This window comes from Gopherus evgoodei, chromosome 14, assembly GCF_007399415.2.
Source record: "Gopherus evgoodei ecotype Sinaloan lineage chromosome 14, rGopEvg1_v1.p, whole genome shotgun sequence".
NCBI classification, from domain to species: Eukaryota; Metazoa; Chordata; order Testudines; family Testudinidae; genus Gopherus; species Gopherus evgoodei.
In genome coordinates, this window is record NC_044335.1 from 31980375 (window position 1) to 31993228 (window position 12854).

Below are 12854 nucleotides of genomic sequence, written 5' to 3' on the forward strand. Positions count from 1 at the left end.
CAGGCTGTTGGGTTTTTTTAAAATCAAAATGCCGTGTGTTACCAAGTCAAATTCATAGTATATCAACATTAGCTTTTTTTTTCTTGATGATGATTGCAAGTTTGGTTGATAAAGGTATCCAGTTAATGTGACAGGATGTGTTTTTCATAAACCTATGTTGATTTGCATTAATTATATTACCCTGCCTTTAACCCTTTTGCTAAAGTCACTGGTTCTATTAAATTATACAATATAATTTAAGTACTATACATATGAGAATGCCATAATCCAAAAACATATGATTATTATATGGAGGCATCAACTGCAGCTCCATAGTTAAGGCTGAGTTCGCACTTAAAGTTCAACCACTTTATGTATGAAGAATAGAGCATATTGTACTCACTGAAATCACAGTACTTGTAGAATTAATTTTCTAAGAATTTACATGTAAATCTATTAACTAGTTTATAAAAATTAATTTTAAAAGGGGTTCTTTAAGAAACTGAATACTCTATGTCAAATAAGATCATTCAGGATTTATAAATTCTAATGTACTGTCTATCAACAGACATTGACAGAGAGAGGAACATTGAGTGGATCTGGTGTGACAGGTAGGATTTTTCCCTTCCATTTTTTTTAACAACAAAGTTTGTCAAAGGGAAGATTACAAATCTCATTCAGGGATACACAATAAAAATTGTTCTCTTTCAAAATGGCCATGATCAACCACTGCTTTGAACAGGACTGAAGCCATAGGATACCCTTAGTAAAGATGGCCACCATGGAATCCACCTGTTCCTAAAAGTGTTTGTAGGGCCATCTTCCCTGAAGGTTGTTTGGCTTCATTGCCACTGTGAACAATGGGAAACAAGGACCATCCTAGCTGAGGTCGGTTGAGAACAGGGGAAAATGGCAGTCATTTTGAAAGACAGCACTTCGGGAGTAGCTTTGGCACAAAATCTCCTTCAGAGAAATTCCTGAAAAAATTTTGGTTATGAAGAACAGCTGCAAAAGATGACCCCAAAATGTTTTTTAAAAATCTACTTGTTGCATCAGATCTACTTAACAGAGATGGGAGATGGAAGGTCAGGGACTGTGAGCATGTGTAAAAAGGGATGCAGAAGGTCAAGAGGGAGAGGGAATCAAGTGTGTATAATCTACTATAACAATGTCAAGCAGCTGTATACCCAATATAACTGCTTAATATGCTCTGGCTGCTTTACACTAGTTCAGAATGGCATATACTAGCAAGAATGGATGAATCAAGTCTTAAGTGTTAATTTGCAAAATTTCCTATCTTCAAATAACTGGAATTTTCACAGCATGACATTCTCTTTGGGCTTCTAATTTACTGTTTATGTATGAAAATTCTAATAATTATAAAATATATAACAACGGAAATCCCACACAGCTATGTTAAAATGTTAAGATTTTGTTAAGACTGAAAGCATGTAATAATATGTTTAGGGTAAAGAAACATTAAAGAGATGTCAATTATCCCCACAAAGAATTATAACCCCAGAAAATTCAAAGTTAAGGTTAACTTAAGGAAATCCATACATGTTACAGTGTGGTAATGCACAGTTAGCATACCCCAACAACCTTATCTCTCCTCTACAGAGATTAAAAAAGGGGGGAAATATCTAGAAGAAATTAATATCACTTTAAACATCAGTTTAATCTTATTTGGGACCACAAAACACAACTATATTAATCAAGACTGTATGGTTATTGCATATATGAGACTGTGGAGTTACCCTACCTTTCATATAGCTAAAACCCAATAATCTGAAATGCAAAATTACCATTGTGTTTGCAGAAAATTGTTCATAACCACCCCAAAGTTAACCTATAATAGCAAAACTCAGAGCACCAGAACTCAAAGTATGAATTTTTCCTTTATCCAGCATTCATCCAAATGCTTCCCCCATCTCTCCACCTCCCCCCCCCTTTTTTTTTAAATAATCATGTAATAGAGAAATGTTTGAAAAGAAGAAAAGGTGCCTAGTGCCAGTGTTCTATCATAAATACACAAAAATAAAAAGAAGGCATCACATTTTACATTTGTTAAATCTAAATCTGAACCTGTACCAGAAGGCTCTTGGGTTTCAGTAGATGTAAAGGAGAGCTCACGGTCATCAACTTTTTCTTCCTTTAAACTGCTGTTCACATCAAGCGGTGCGGTCTGTGATACATCTCCAGAAGACTGAGGTGCTTGTTCACAGGCGTTTTTGTCAGACTCAACAGGAATTTCTAACGGAACTATAAGAAAAAGAAAAAAGGAGTTTATGGGAGCAAAATACACAAAAACAAAAAACAGATAGCCAAAGTACTGGAAAAGACTTAAGGCAAAAGAAGATGCATTTGTCTCACCATTTTCTGTTTTAAGCGGATAATAAGAATGTGTGAAACAAAACTCCCTTTCCTCTTAGTGTTTGAATATCACATCCAGAAATTCTTTTTAGTGTATGCAAAATGTGGCACGTAACCAGTATTCATCACTGAATTTGGTCCACTGGTTGGTTCAGTAGCTTCCCTGGCTTGGGTAGGTACTGACGGGGAATGTGACATTAATGCCAGTGCATGTCCCTCATCAAATCCAGTGATTCCAGCAGACCACACAGCCCAATTGGGTTTAATAGGCTGGATTTCCTGAGAAAGTTGGGGTGACTCTATCAAGGTATTTAAACTATAGCTGTCAATCGTAGTGTCATTTTGTTTGGTGTTCATTCAGGGCCCAACAATGGGGTGCTAGTCTATAACGGGGGGGGGTCCTAGGGTGCAATAGTGATTAACTAATTAGTAAGTGAATAAATAGATAGATATGGTTCAACAAGTTCCAACAGGAATCCCTTAAACCTTGTCTAGGCAATCTGTCCCCAGTTCAAGTGAATTCTAAGGTATCAAACTGCACATAAAAGCTAAACATGAAATCAACTTCACCAATCCTCTTTGCAAGTGGAAGTCATTCAAACTTCATCTTAGTAATTAGTTATAACACAACTAAACAACTCTCCTTCATAACGACCCAAGAGCATACCATTACAACAAAGTACTTACGTTCCTCAGGTTCCTTTGGAATAGATGCTGGATCTTTCAACGGTCCAATTTCAGCAAAAGTTGTTGTAGTAAGCTCCGTATTTATTATCTCAGGACTACCACTGGATAACAGCCTTGATGATCGTCTCCTAATTTGGTCTCTTTCATTGCTGTCTGGACAGTTTTTCAACTTTTCCTGAGCTAAACAGCATAATAAATTTAATCTCATTGCACAATATGCTGTCAATCATGAAAACATTGAAGCTTGACAATGAAGTACCACTGGTTATGTGGTTAACACCTGCAGACCACTTATGCCTCTACCTCCAATAATTGGAGTTCTGATTATTAAACAGGTAAGTAACTTCCCATTCTCCTTTGAGTGATTGTCCATATGCATATTCCACTACTGATGACTCCTAAGCCGTGATCTTATGTAATGTAGGTGAGAGCTTGAAGTCTTTTGGAGAATAAAGATTGCAGCACTCTCCTCAATTAAGTGATGGCAACTAGAAACAGTTCTCATTTATATATGTAAGAGGGAACCTTTTGGTAACTGTTCAAAGGGTGCTCTCATTAAAGCAAAACAGCTAGACTCAGGGCCCATGGAGCAACAGGGTCCATGACCGATGAGAACATCTTAATCAGGCCTTTGAGGAACTTGATCACTGTTGGTTAGGAGAAGGCTGTACAGCTGTCTATAGGTGCATGATGGGCTGAGATCACTACCAAGTGTACTTTGACTGAATTCAAAGATAAATTACTTTGTTTTCTGTTTTCTCTCCAGTTCATAGTTCAGAATTCAAGATATTAAGCAGTGATGAGGGGTGATGGACTTCCAATGGCAGAAGTGAGAAAGCCTGGTCCACTTCTCCAGGTAAGTTTCTCTCGTAATGCCTTTTAGGACTTGAGCACTGACGTACGTGTGTGTGCGCGCGCATCTTCTACTACAGTGTCTTACTTTAAACAGATGGTCTTGGATTTACATTTAGATTAATTTAGTAACAATGAAAAATGTAATATACTGATCTCTCAGACAACTGGCATTTTCATGTACACAAGTGGTCTAAATTTCAGGTGAAATATTGGTAAATACCAAATAATAGGTTTTGTAAAACCTGAGATTTTTCTGGTTAAAAATGGTAACACACAAAAACTAAGGGCCTTGTTGGTACAGCAGTATCTGCTGAGATTGCCCACTAAAGTATTCTGTAGATCAGGTAGATGTATGAGTGAAAGAGAAACATATGTGATGCACTAGTTCCGTAGTCTGATGGCTTTCTGGAAGAGCTGGTAGGATCTTACCCCACCATGCCCGTTGAGGTAGAACGTAGTGGTCGTATTGTCCTCTGTTACCTGGACTAATCACCCTGTCATGTACTGAAGGAAGGACTCGCAAGCCATGCATCCAGCCCAGCATTCCAAGAGACTGATATAGTTTCTTGCCTCTCTGGGTCCAGAGAGAAGCAAGAATGTATATCAATATCTTGGAAAGGTTTCTCATGTGTGCTCCCCATGCCTTAAGCAAAGTGTCTACAGCTATAATCCTGGATCAGATGGGAGGCGATCCAATACAGACATTCACAGGGTTCTTCCAGGACAGGCTGTACTACAGTACTGCGGGGGTTGGCGGGAGGCGGAAGAGAGCGGGGGGGCATATCCAAGTGATGCCTGGAAGGGCATACGCTAGCCTGAACCAGACCTGAATGCAGTAGAGGTGAAGTCTAGCACATGTCATCATAAAAGGTACAAGAGACCATGTGTCCCAACATGGCAAAGCACATTCTTATTTATGTGGGTTTGGTTCCAGCTACAGCATAAGGGATGACAGGGTCTTGAATCTGTCCTGGAGAAGATAAGCCACTGATTTGGTGGAGTCTAGAACTGCTCCAAATAACTTTATAATTTTAGAGAGGAGGCAAGCGGAATTTTTGCATGTTGACTCTCAGTCCTATCTAAGTTGTGGAACAGATGGGGCATCGGGTGGATGGATTATGAGACTGTTAAGGAAGATCTGCTTCATATCAGACAGCTGTCAGGGTATGGGTATATGAAAATGTTCTCTCTTAGATATGGTGCTACTACTATTGCAAGCACCTTGGTAAATACCTTCAGTGCAGCCTGGAGTCCAAAGGGTAGTATTGTTTGCAGTCGTCACCCACCATTAACTGTAGGTACTTCCTTCAAAACGGGATACCAGTTGTCGTCTACACCTAACAAAAGCCATCATGATCATTACCACTGACCTGGCAGCAGTGTCTGCTGCATCCAGAGCTGCTTGTAGGCTCACCTTTGCCACAAGATCATCTTCTGAGTCTCTTCCAAAATTCTCCACCTCAGGTCTGAGGGGAGTTTGTCACAAAGGTCTATATTCTTTCATAATTCCTGAAGTTACAGCAGGCCAGCAGGACTTGGTAAATGCTAATCCTTAATGGAAGGCTCACCAATCAGTACACTTTTCAACTCAATAAATCTAGTTTCTCTGGATCTTTGTCTCTGGGTGTTGATTTATACTGATGGGATTTTTCATTGGCCTTCATTATGAACAATAAAGGTGACATCAGAAGTACATGAGAGAACTGAGCCCCTTTGGGTGGAACCTGATATTTTGTCCCTTTTACAAGAGGTAGGAGCTAGTGTGGATTGGTGTTTTTGACACAACACTTTCACTGGGTCCAATCACCAGAATGGCAATTTTTCCTGGTGTGAAGGACCGGGGTATATACATCAATTTGTAGGTCTGCTCCTGAATTTCTTCCATGGTGATTTGCAGAGTTTGCACAATCTTCTTAGGTTGTTCCTGGAACCCCTAAAAGTCATCAAATTTGAAAGAGAATCTGTGGGACAACAGCTTCATCAGGATGATGATGACGGTACCACCAGAGCCAGTATATCACCTGGTAATGAGACCTAATCCAAGTCCTCCTCTTATTCTGGTGGTGGGTAGGGAGATGCTGGCTCTGGCACACCTTATGGTGCCATGGTTGTGGAAGTAATTTTGCAGACTGCTGGAGTCTATCCCTGAGGCTCTGCCCTACTGAAAGAGAACCACGGGTCACAATGTGGCCAAACTGGAACCCCCAAGCACTGTCCTGGTGGCCATGGTATCGGAAACCAGGGACCTTGTGGTGGAGATCTCCCAGTATCCTTCCCTGGAGGAATGTCCAAATCCCCTATATGAAGAGCTTAGGTCCCATCCAGATTCTCTGTTATCACCTGAAGTCTCACATGAGGTTGATGAGAATACTCCATACCCATGGGAAGAGGTATAGCTCATGAAGTGAAGAGTAAGGTCAGCAGGAGAGAAGTTGTCAACACTGTTTTAGTGCAGCAAATGGCAGCAAAGCAGATAAAAGAGGTGACCCTGGCTCTTGCATGATCAGCAAGTCTCTGTGCCATAAACGTCAGTGCCAGCTGATGCAGTGGTGTGGCCAGAAGTGGCATTGGGTCTACGAACACTGACCGTGGTGCCAAGGCTGGCACCTTTCAACGCAAAGGCCTTGATGATGCCACAATCATGTCATGGATTGCTATCTGTGCTGAGTCTCTCAGGAAGTGAGGTTTCAGAGGTTCTGAGTTTGCTTAGTGTCAGCTCACTATCAGTTCCTATGGAACTGAGCTTACACAAGAACTATACAGGACGGTGAAGTCTGAGAACGAATAGTGCTGATGGGAGTAAGAGCAGGTGGGAGATCTCCCTGTAGGGCTACTCGCACACTCAGGTCTTGCCCACCATTTTCTTGGTGGATCTGGATGAAGATGAGGCCCCCTCCGGGTAAGGAACCTGCACTTTCACTCTTTAGCTCCAACAGAGGGGTGGGGAGTACCTCAAGAGCTAGGATCGGAAGCCGGTCTCATGAATTTAGTCATAAGTACACTTCTCTGTTCTCTCACTGTCCAGGCATTATATGACTTACAAATCAGGAATTTCCCAGATATATGCAATTCTCCTAGGCAATAAAGGCATTTAATGTGACCATCGTAAACAGGCATTGCTTTATTGCATGCCAGACAGTACTTAAAGCCAGGAGACCTCATGAGGCCACTCTGTAACTTGGATACTTATCTACTAACATTACTTAGAAAACTAGAGAAACTAGAGAAAAGTGCCAATGGGCACATTATCTAAAGCAGGGATGGGGAACCTTTCTTCTATCAGGAGCCACTGACTCACAGAAAAAAAATCAGTCGTGGGCCACAGACATACAGCCCCATGCATGGGGTGGGGGTGGCTTCCCCTGCAGCAGGGTGAGCTGGTGCTCTCAGCTCCAGCCCCCACAGGGTGGAGGGGCGTGCAGAGGCTCGGTGCTTCCCCTAGACTCCAAGATGGGGCCAGAAATGAGGGGTTCTGGGTGCAGGAAAGGGCTCTGGGGCAGGGGGTTGGGGATGTGGGAGGGGATGAGGGCTTTGTCTGGAGGTGGGAGTTCTGGAGTGGGGCTGGGGATGAGGGCCTCGGGTGCAGGAGGGGGCTCCGGACTGGAGCCAAGAGGTTTGGAGTGCAGTAGTGGGCTCAGGGCTGGGGCAGTAGTGCGGGAGGAGGTTTGGGGGAATTTGGGTTTGAGAGGGGGCTCAGGGCTGGGGCAGGGGTGTGGGTGCAGGGTCTGGGAAGGAGCAGGGCCGTCCTTAGCCATAGGCAGAACAGGCAGCCACCTAGGCACCACAAGGTCTGGGGGCATCACTCTGCTGTGAGCCCGGACAGATGGGAAGCAGTGGAGCATGTAAGAGCAGGGCTGCTGGGTCCTAGAGAGAGCCGAATGCAGCACAGTCTGAGGGAGGGGATGGGCTGCTGGGGTCTCTGGGAAGGAACTCCCCTGTAGGGTGACCAGATGTCCCGATTTTATAGGGACAGTCCTGATTTTTGGGTCTCTCTCTTATATAGGCTCCTATTCCCGCCCACCCCAGTTCCAATTTTTCACATTTGCTGTCTGGTCACCCTAGGTGGGGGTAATTGGTACTTATTAGACAAAGCCCCAAATATTGGGACTGGCCCTATAAAATTAGGACATCTGGATCTGGTTACCCTAGCTGGGGAGCGCGTCTCTCCCCTGGGCTGGCAGTAATCCATTTCATCCGGGGGGAGCTGCACAGGGCAGGATGAGCTGCTATGGCTCCAGGGGTGCCCGTCCCTGAGATCAGATGCTGTGCTAACTTCACCATGGTCCGTTGGGCTGGCAGTGGTGCCCATTGGCATGTGATCAGAGCTGAGGGTTTGCTGTTGCCACTCTGCACCCCAAGAGGTGGATTTTGGGGTCCTGCAGTTTTCCACCTATCTCCTCCTCTACTGCAGCTGTTGGACCAGCAGGCTGGGGGCGGTGAGCCAAGCATGAAAGCAATACTGAGTTGCCATTTAGATTGTCATTTAACAACTTTGTTTGCCAAAAGAGCTTGCTAATAATCATGAATTTCAATATTGTTTTTTAAAAATCAATATCTTAGCCAAAAACAGAAAATTAAGTTGTTGACAATTATTTGTGACAAGTTTGGTATGGGGAAGGTAGTGAGCCAGTTTTCATCAGAGAAACAAAAAATGTTGACTGACTTTCCTATAGCCCTGTTACTGCTAAACAGAGCCCTCCAACAACTGTAATATGCTCATCTCCTTACTAATGTATAGAGCAGGGGTCGGCAACCTACGCCACACGTGCCAAAGGTGGCAAGTAAGTTGATTTTCGATGGCTCTGGGGTTCCGGATGATGCCCCATTTCCACCCGGGATCCTGGCTGCCAGCCCCACTCAGCACCCATTGCTGGCCTGGGGACTCCCAAGGAACCCCAGGCTGGCAGCTGGCTGAGCAGGCTGGCGGCTGATACCCTGGCTGAGCCACTCAACCCGCTGTCGGCCTGGGGTTCCATTCACTCAGCTGGTACCGGGCTGAGCAGGACTAAATTCAACGAACTAGGAAAACAAGAGCAACTAATGACGAAATGCAAGAACCTAGAACAGTGGTCCCCAACCTATTTCGTCTGGCGGGTGCCAGATGAAGAAATGTGGCAGTGGACGAGCATCCGCCAAAATGCCACCAAAATTCGGCGGCATTTCAGCGGTGACGCCTCTGGATGACGCTGCTTATCAGTGGCAAGCGGCGTCATCCAGAGGCATCACCGCCAAAATGCCGCCAAACTTTGGCGGCATTTCAGCGGATGCTCGTCCGCCAGCCAGTACGCAGGTGCACTGAGAGGCCCCTGCGGGCGCCGTGGCACCTCCAGGCACCACATTGCGGACCCCTGACAGAGAGAGTCTCCTGAAGCACGGCGATCGTTTTGATTTAAAAGGACTTGAACTGTATGAAGAATTGAGTACACTATCATCAATGTTGCCACATGCAAAATCGATGATGGACATTGTACAGTTTACTCATACCAGCAAACTTGTTGACATATATCCTAATGTGTACACTGCCACTTTTATTCTACTGACAATTCCTGTAACAATAGCATCAGGAGAACAGAGTTTCTCAAAACTAAAGCTCATTAAAAACTATCTCCGCTCTACAAGGAGTCAGGAACACTTGACTGGTCTTGCTATTCTTGCAGTCAAACAAGACATCACTTTGTATTTGTCATACGATGACATTATTACTAATTTTGCAGCCAAAAAAGCCAGAAAGATTGCTTTTAATTAAAAACTAATCCTTGTTTTTATACCTCTTCATATAAATTTCCAATAAAATGTTGACAAATTTAAAAAATTATATTATTTGCATCATTCTGTCAAATCAGAATTTTTTCTATAGTGCTACTTCTTTAATGTTCGTCCATCAGCACTACAGCGTGCTTAATTAAGTTAAACTGGTTTTAATAACATGCATGTGGCAAATTTTCCAACAGTGTAAGCTTATGTTTGTGTTACTAAGAGCAAGACAGGCACAGGGGCACCAGTTGAATAATCCCACCTAGGGCACCATAAATCCTAAGGACGCCCCTGGAAAGGAGTTAGGATGCGGGAGAGGGTTCCAACCTGGAACGGGGGGTTGGGGTGCAGGTGGGGTTCCAGAGTCTGGGAGGGAGTTAGTGTGTGGGGGGAAGTGGGGTTCTGACTAGCAAAAAGACCACAAGACGAGCAAAAAGTTGCTGACAGTCACAGGGTCAGCAAGCTACTTCATTTCGAAGCTAAGAGGTTGTGAGTAGAACTAAGTGGCATTTGGTGCACTCCACCTTTCTATGCTCTTGATGCAGAAAGAGAGTACTTTTGGGGCACATGTGCATCATATACTGCTTGCCAAAAGACTCCAAACTCAAGTACATGAGGAAAATGTGTACCATCATCAGCGGAATGTGCATGGGGACAATCACTGAAATAAGCTAAAAAGAAACTGAGTTCCTTAAATCTTGCAGGGCATGTTAAGGTTCAGAGGGAACGTGATTACCACGGTATTAGCAGAAGGCTCATTAATCTAGCATTCAAAGGCATAACAAGATCCAAGAGTTAGATGTTGAAACTACATAAATCCAGGTTAGAAATAAGGTAAAAAATATTTTTTAATAGTGAAGGTAAATTACCCAGTCGAACAACTTATCAAGGAATGTGATGGATTCGCCATACTTGAAATCTTTAAAATCAGCATTGGAGGTATTTTGAAAAGATATCCTATAGTTAAACCACAATTTATTGGGATCGATTCAGGAATCACTGGGTGAAATTATATGGCCTCTACTACTTAAGGAAGTCAGATTTGAACACAATGATCCCTTCTAGTCTTAAAAAAAAAATCTATGAAATCTTGCTTTCAAGATTTTGATGGGGACTACTTACAATATTGCTACACTTCAATACCCAACAAATTATCATTGCAACAGATTCCCTAGGTAACACATATAGCCTTTAGACCACCTAAAATTAAAATTCAAAGACAATATTATAGAAAGAACCATGTTATAAAATGCCCTAAGTTTCAGAAGCTGAAGTATTAAAAATACTCACACAAGTTTTTTTCAACCCTGATGCGTTTTGATGGAACTTCCCCTCCTTTAGGTATTTTCCGCCTTCTTAATTCCAATGTTATTGGCTGCAATGTTTGAGAACTTTGCTCTACAAATTTAAATAAAACCAGAGGAATGAGAGTTGACTAAATATACCATTAAAGTCAGTTAAAATAGTCAAATTTATATATTTAAAAAAATACAAACTCACTTTTTCAGAGCTTTATAAAAAAAACCAGTATTAGTATCTCTCTCTAATTCTCCAATTTTCTTTATTTCCTTTCCTCCTATTAGCTATTTTGGTACATCATGACTGACTCTTTAGTTAACATATTCATTTTACCATATAATCCCATTTATAACATCACATATTGTCATGTTAGTCTCTACACATATCAGCTCTGCAACTATCTCCTTAAAAACCATGTTTCTAGTACTAAATTTTTAGACCTCTCTACCAATGTTATTTAAATACAACCAAATATATTGATGATTGTCATGATGGGAGGTTGTAGTGAATGAGCTAAAATAAGTGCTGCAAGAGCAACATTTATTTCCATTTACTCAGAACAAAGATCCCCATGCCCCAAATCAGAAAAGAATGCAGTGCTGAACTGCTCAGCAGCTCCTATTCCCTACAAGATTTTCTAGAATACTGCCCAAATACAAATATTTTAAGTACTAACCTGTTGGGGGTATTATAGGTGGTCTACCACGTTTTCTTTTAGTTTCCTTTATGTTTTCTGGTAGACTCTTCACATTGTCGTTTTCAGATTTCTTCTCAATTTGAGTATCTACTGAATATTCCATATCATTTTCTGATATATTCTCTTTATCTTCTTTCCCATTCTTAGGTATATTTTTTTCAGAGACCTTGCCTTTTTCTGAGATGACTATTATTTTTCCTTCTTTATCAGGTTTAGATCTTTTTTCTGTCTTTAATGCCTTTTCATCCTTGTCCTTCTTAGCATTCTCTGTTGCTTTCCTCTGTTCTTTAAACTTCTCCCGTTTTTCAGGAGACGAAGGGATTTCATTACCTCTTTCTTTAGGCCTAGCATTACCCACAATATTCTAAAATAGAGAAAACATGAAGTGAAAAATGCATGACTCTTTGCATTTTGAAATTTCTTTATATTTAACATAAGAAATAAAAGAAAATTGTAAGCAGAGGAACAGGGGTCCAGGTGTCATGTCAATATAACCCAAAAAGTTAAAAATTAAAAATTATAGGCAGAGAGCTACAGTAAAACCTGCCAAGAGTGACCACTCATAGGGGTTAGCAAAAGTGCTCCCTTGTCAGAGGTGGACTCTCTTCAAAGGTTTACTGTAAAATGGGCATTTTTACAAGGCATAGAAAGGCTATTAGTGTTGGCAATGTTTCATGTTTAATTTTCGTTACTTATTACATGAACATTACATATAGTATACAATATAGTACTGTATTTAAAAATCTCTTGCTGGGTTTATTAATACAGTAGAACAGTATTTGTTAATCAGAAGAGGAAATTCAGTACACTAATAAAGTTCATGTTCTCTAGACTGACGCAAAAGAATTTTTACAATTACCTGTGTTATCAAAAAGTCTTGTTTTCAGTCTACAGTAGTTTGCATTTATTTGAAAATGTCACTTATTCTTGTCTGCCTCTGCAACAATAGGAGCATGTTTATCATTTCTTCTGCATTGTTCAATAGCTCTAAAAGTCGGTTATTGCCCTTTTGAATGGCAAATGCTTTCACGTTTTTAATCATATTCTTGGCTTCAATCATAAAAGTTATTCTTACCAGGGTTCAGAGGCACCATTGCCATCCCCTTCATCATCAGTTTTTGTGGCACTGTGAGTGTCATGACATGGCTTGAAATTTTCTAGTTTTGTAGCAGGTGTTGACATGTCTGACCTCATCAGTTGTTGCAAGGTT

At 41.7% G+C, this 12854-nt stretch overlaps 1 protein-coding gene across 10 annotated transcripts in view; it reads right to left on the reverse strand.

The window, feature by feature from the left end:
- Positions 1-12854, reverse strand: part of PHF20 (PHD finger protein 20) — a 176212-nt gene that overhangs the window by 104953 nt on the left and 58405 nt on the right. For 8 of the 10 annotated variants that reach the window (XM_030533337.1, XM_030533330.1, XM_030533333.1 and 5 more), the window contains 4 exons: positions 11624-12008; positions 10939-11046; positions 3040-3219; positions 2065-2241 (listed from right to left, as the gene is read on the reverse strand). In XM_030533337.1, the coding sequence (XP_030389197.1) occupies positions 2065-2241; positions 3040-3219; positions 10939-11046; positions 11624-12008 (850 nt within the window). The remainder of the gene's footprint in view (positions 1-2064; positions 2242-3039; positions 3220-10938; positions 11047-11623; positions 12009-12854) is intronic. The other 2 variants (XM_030533338.1, XM_030533336.1) reach the window with 1 other exon arrangement.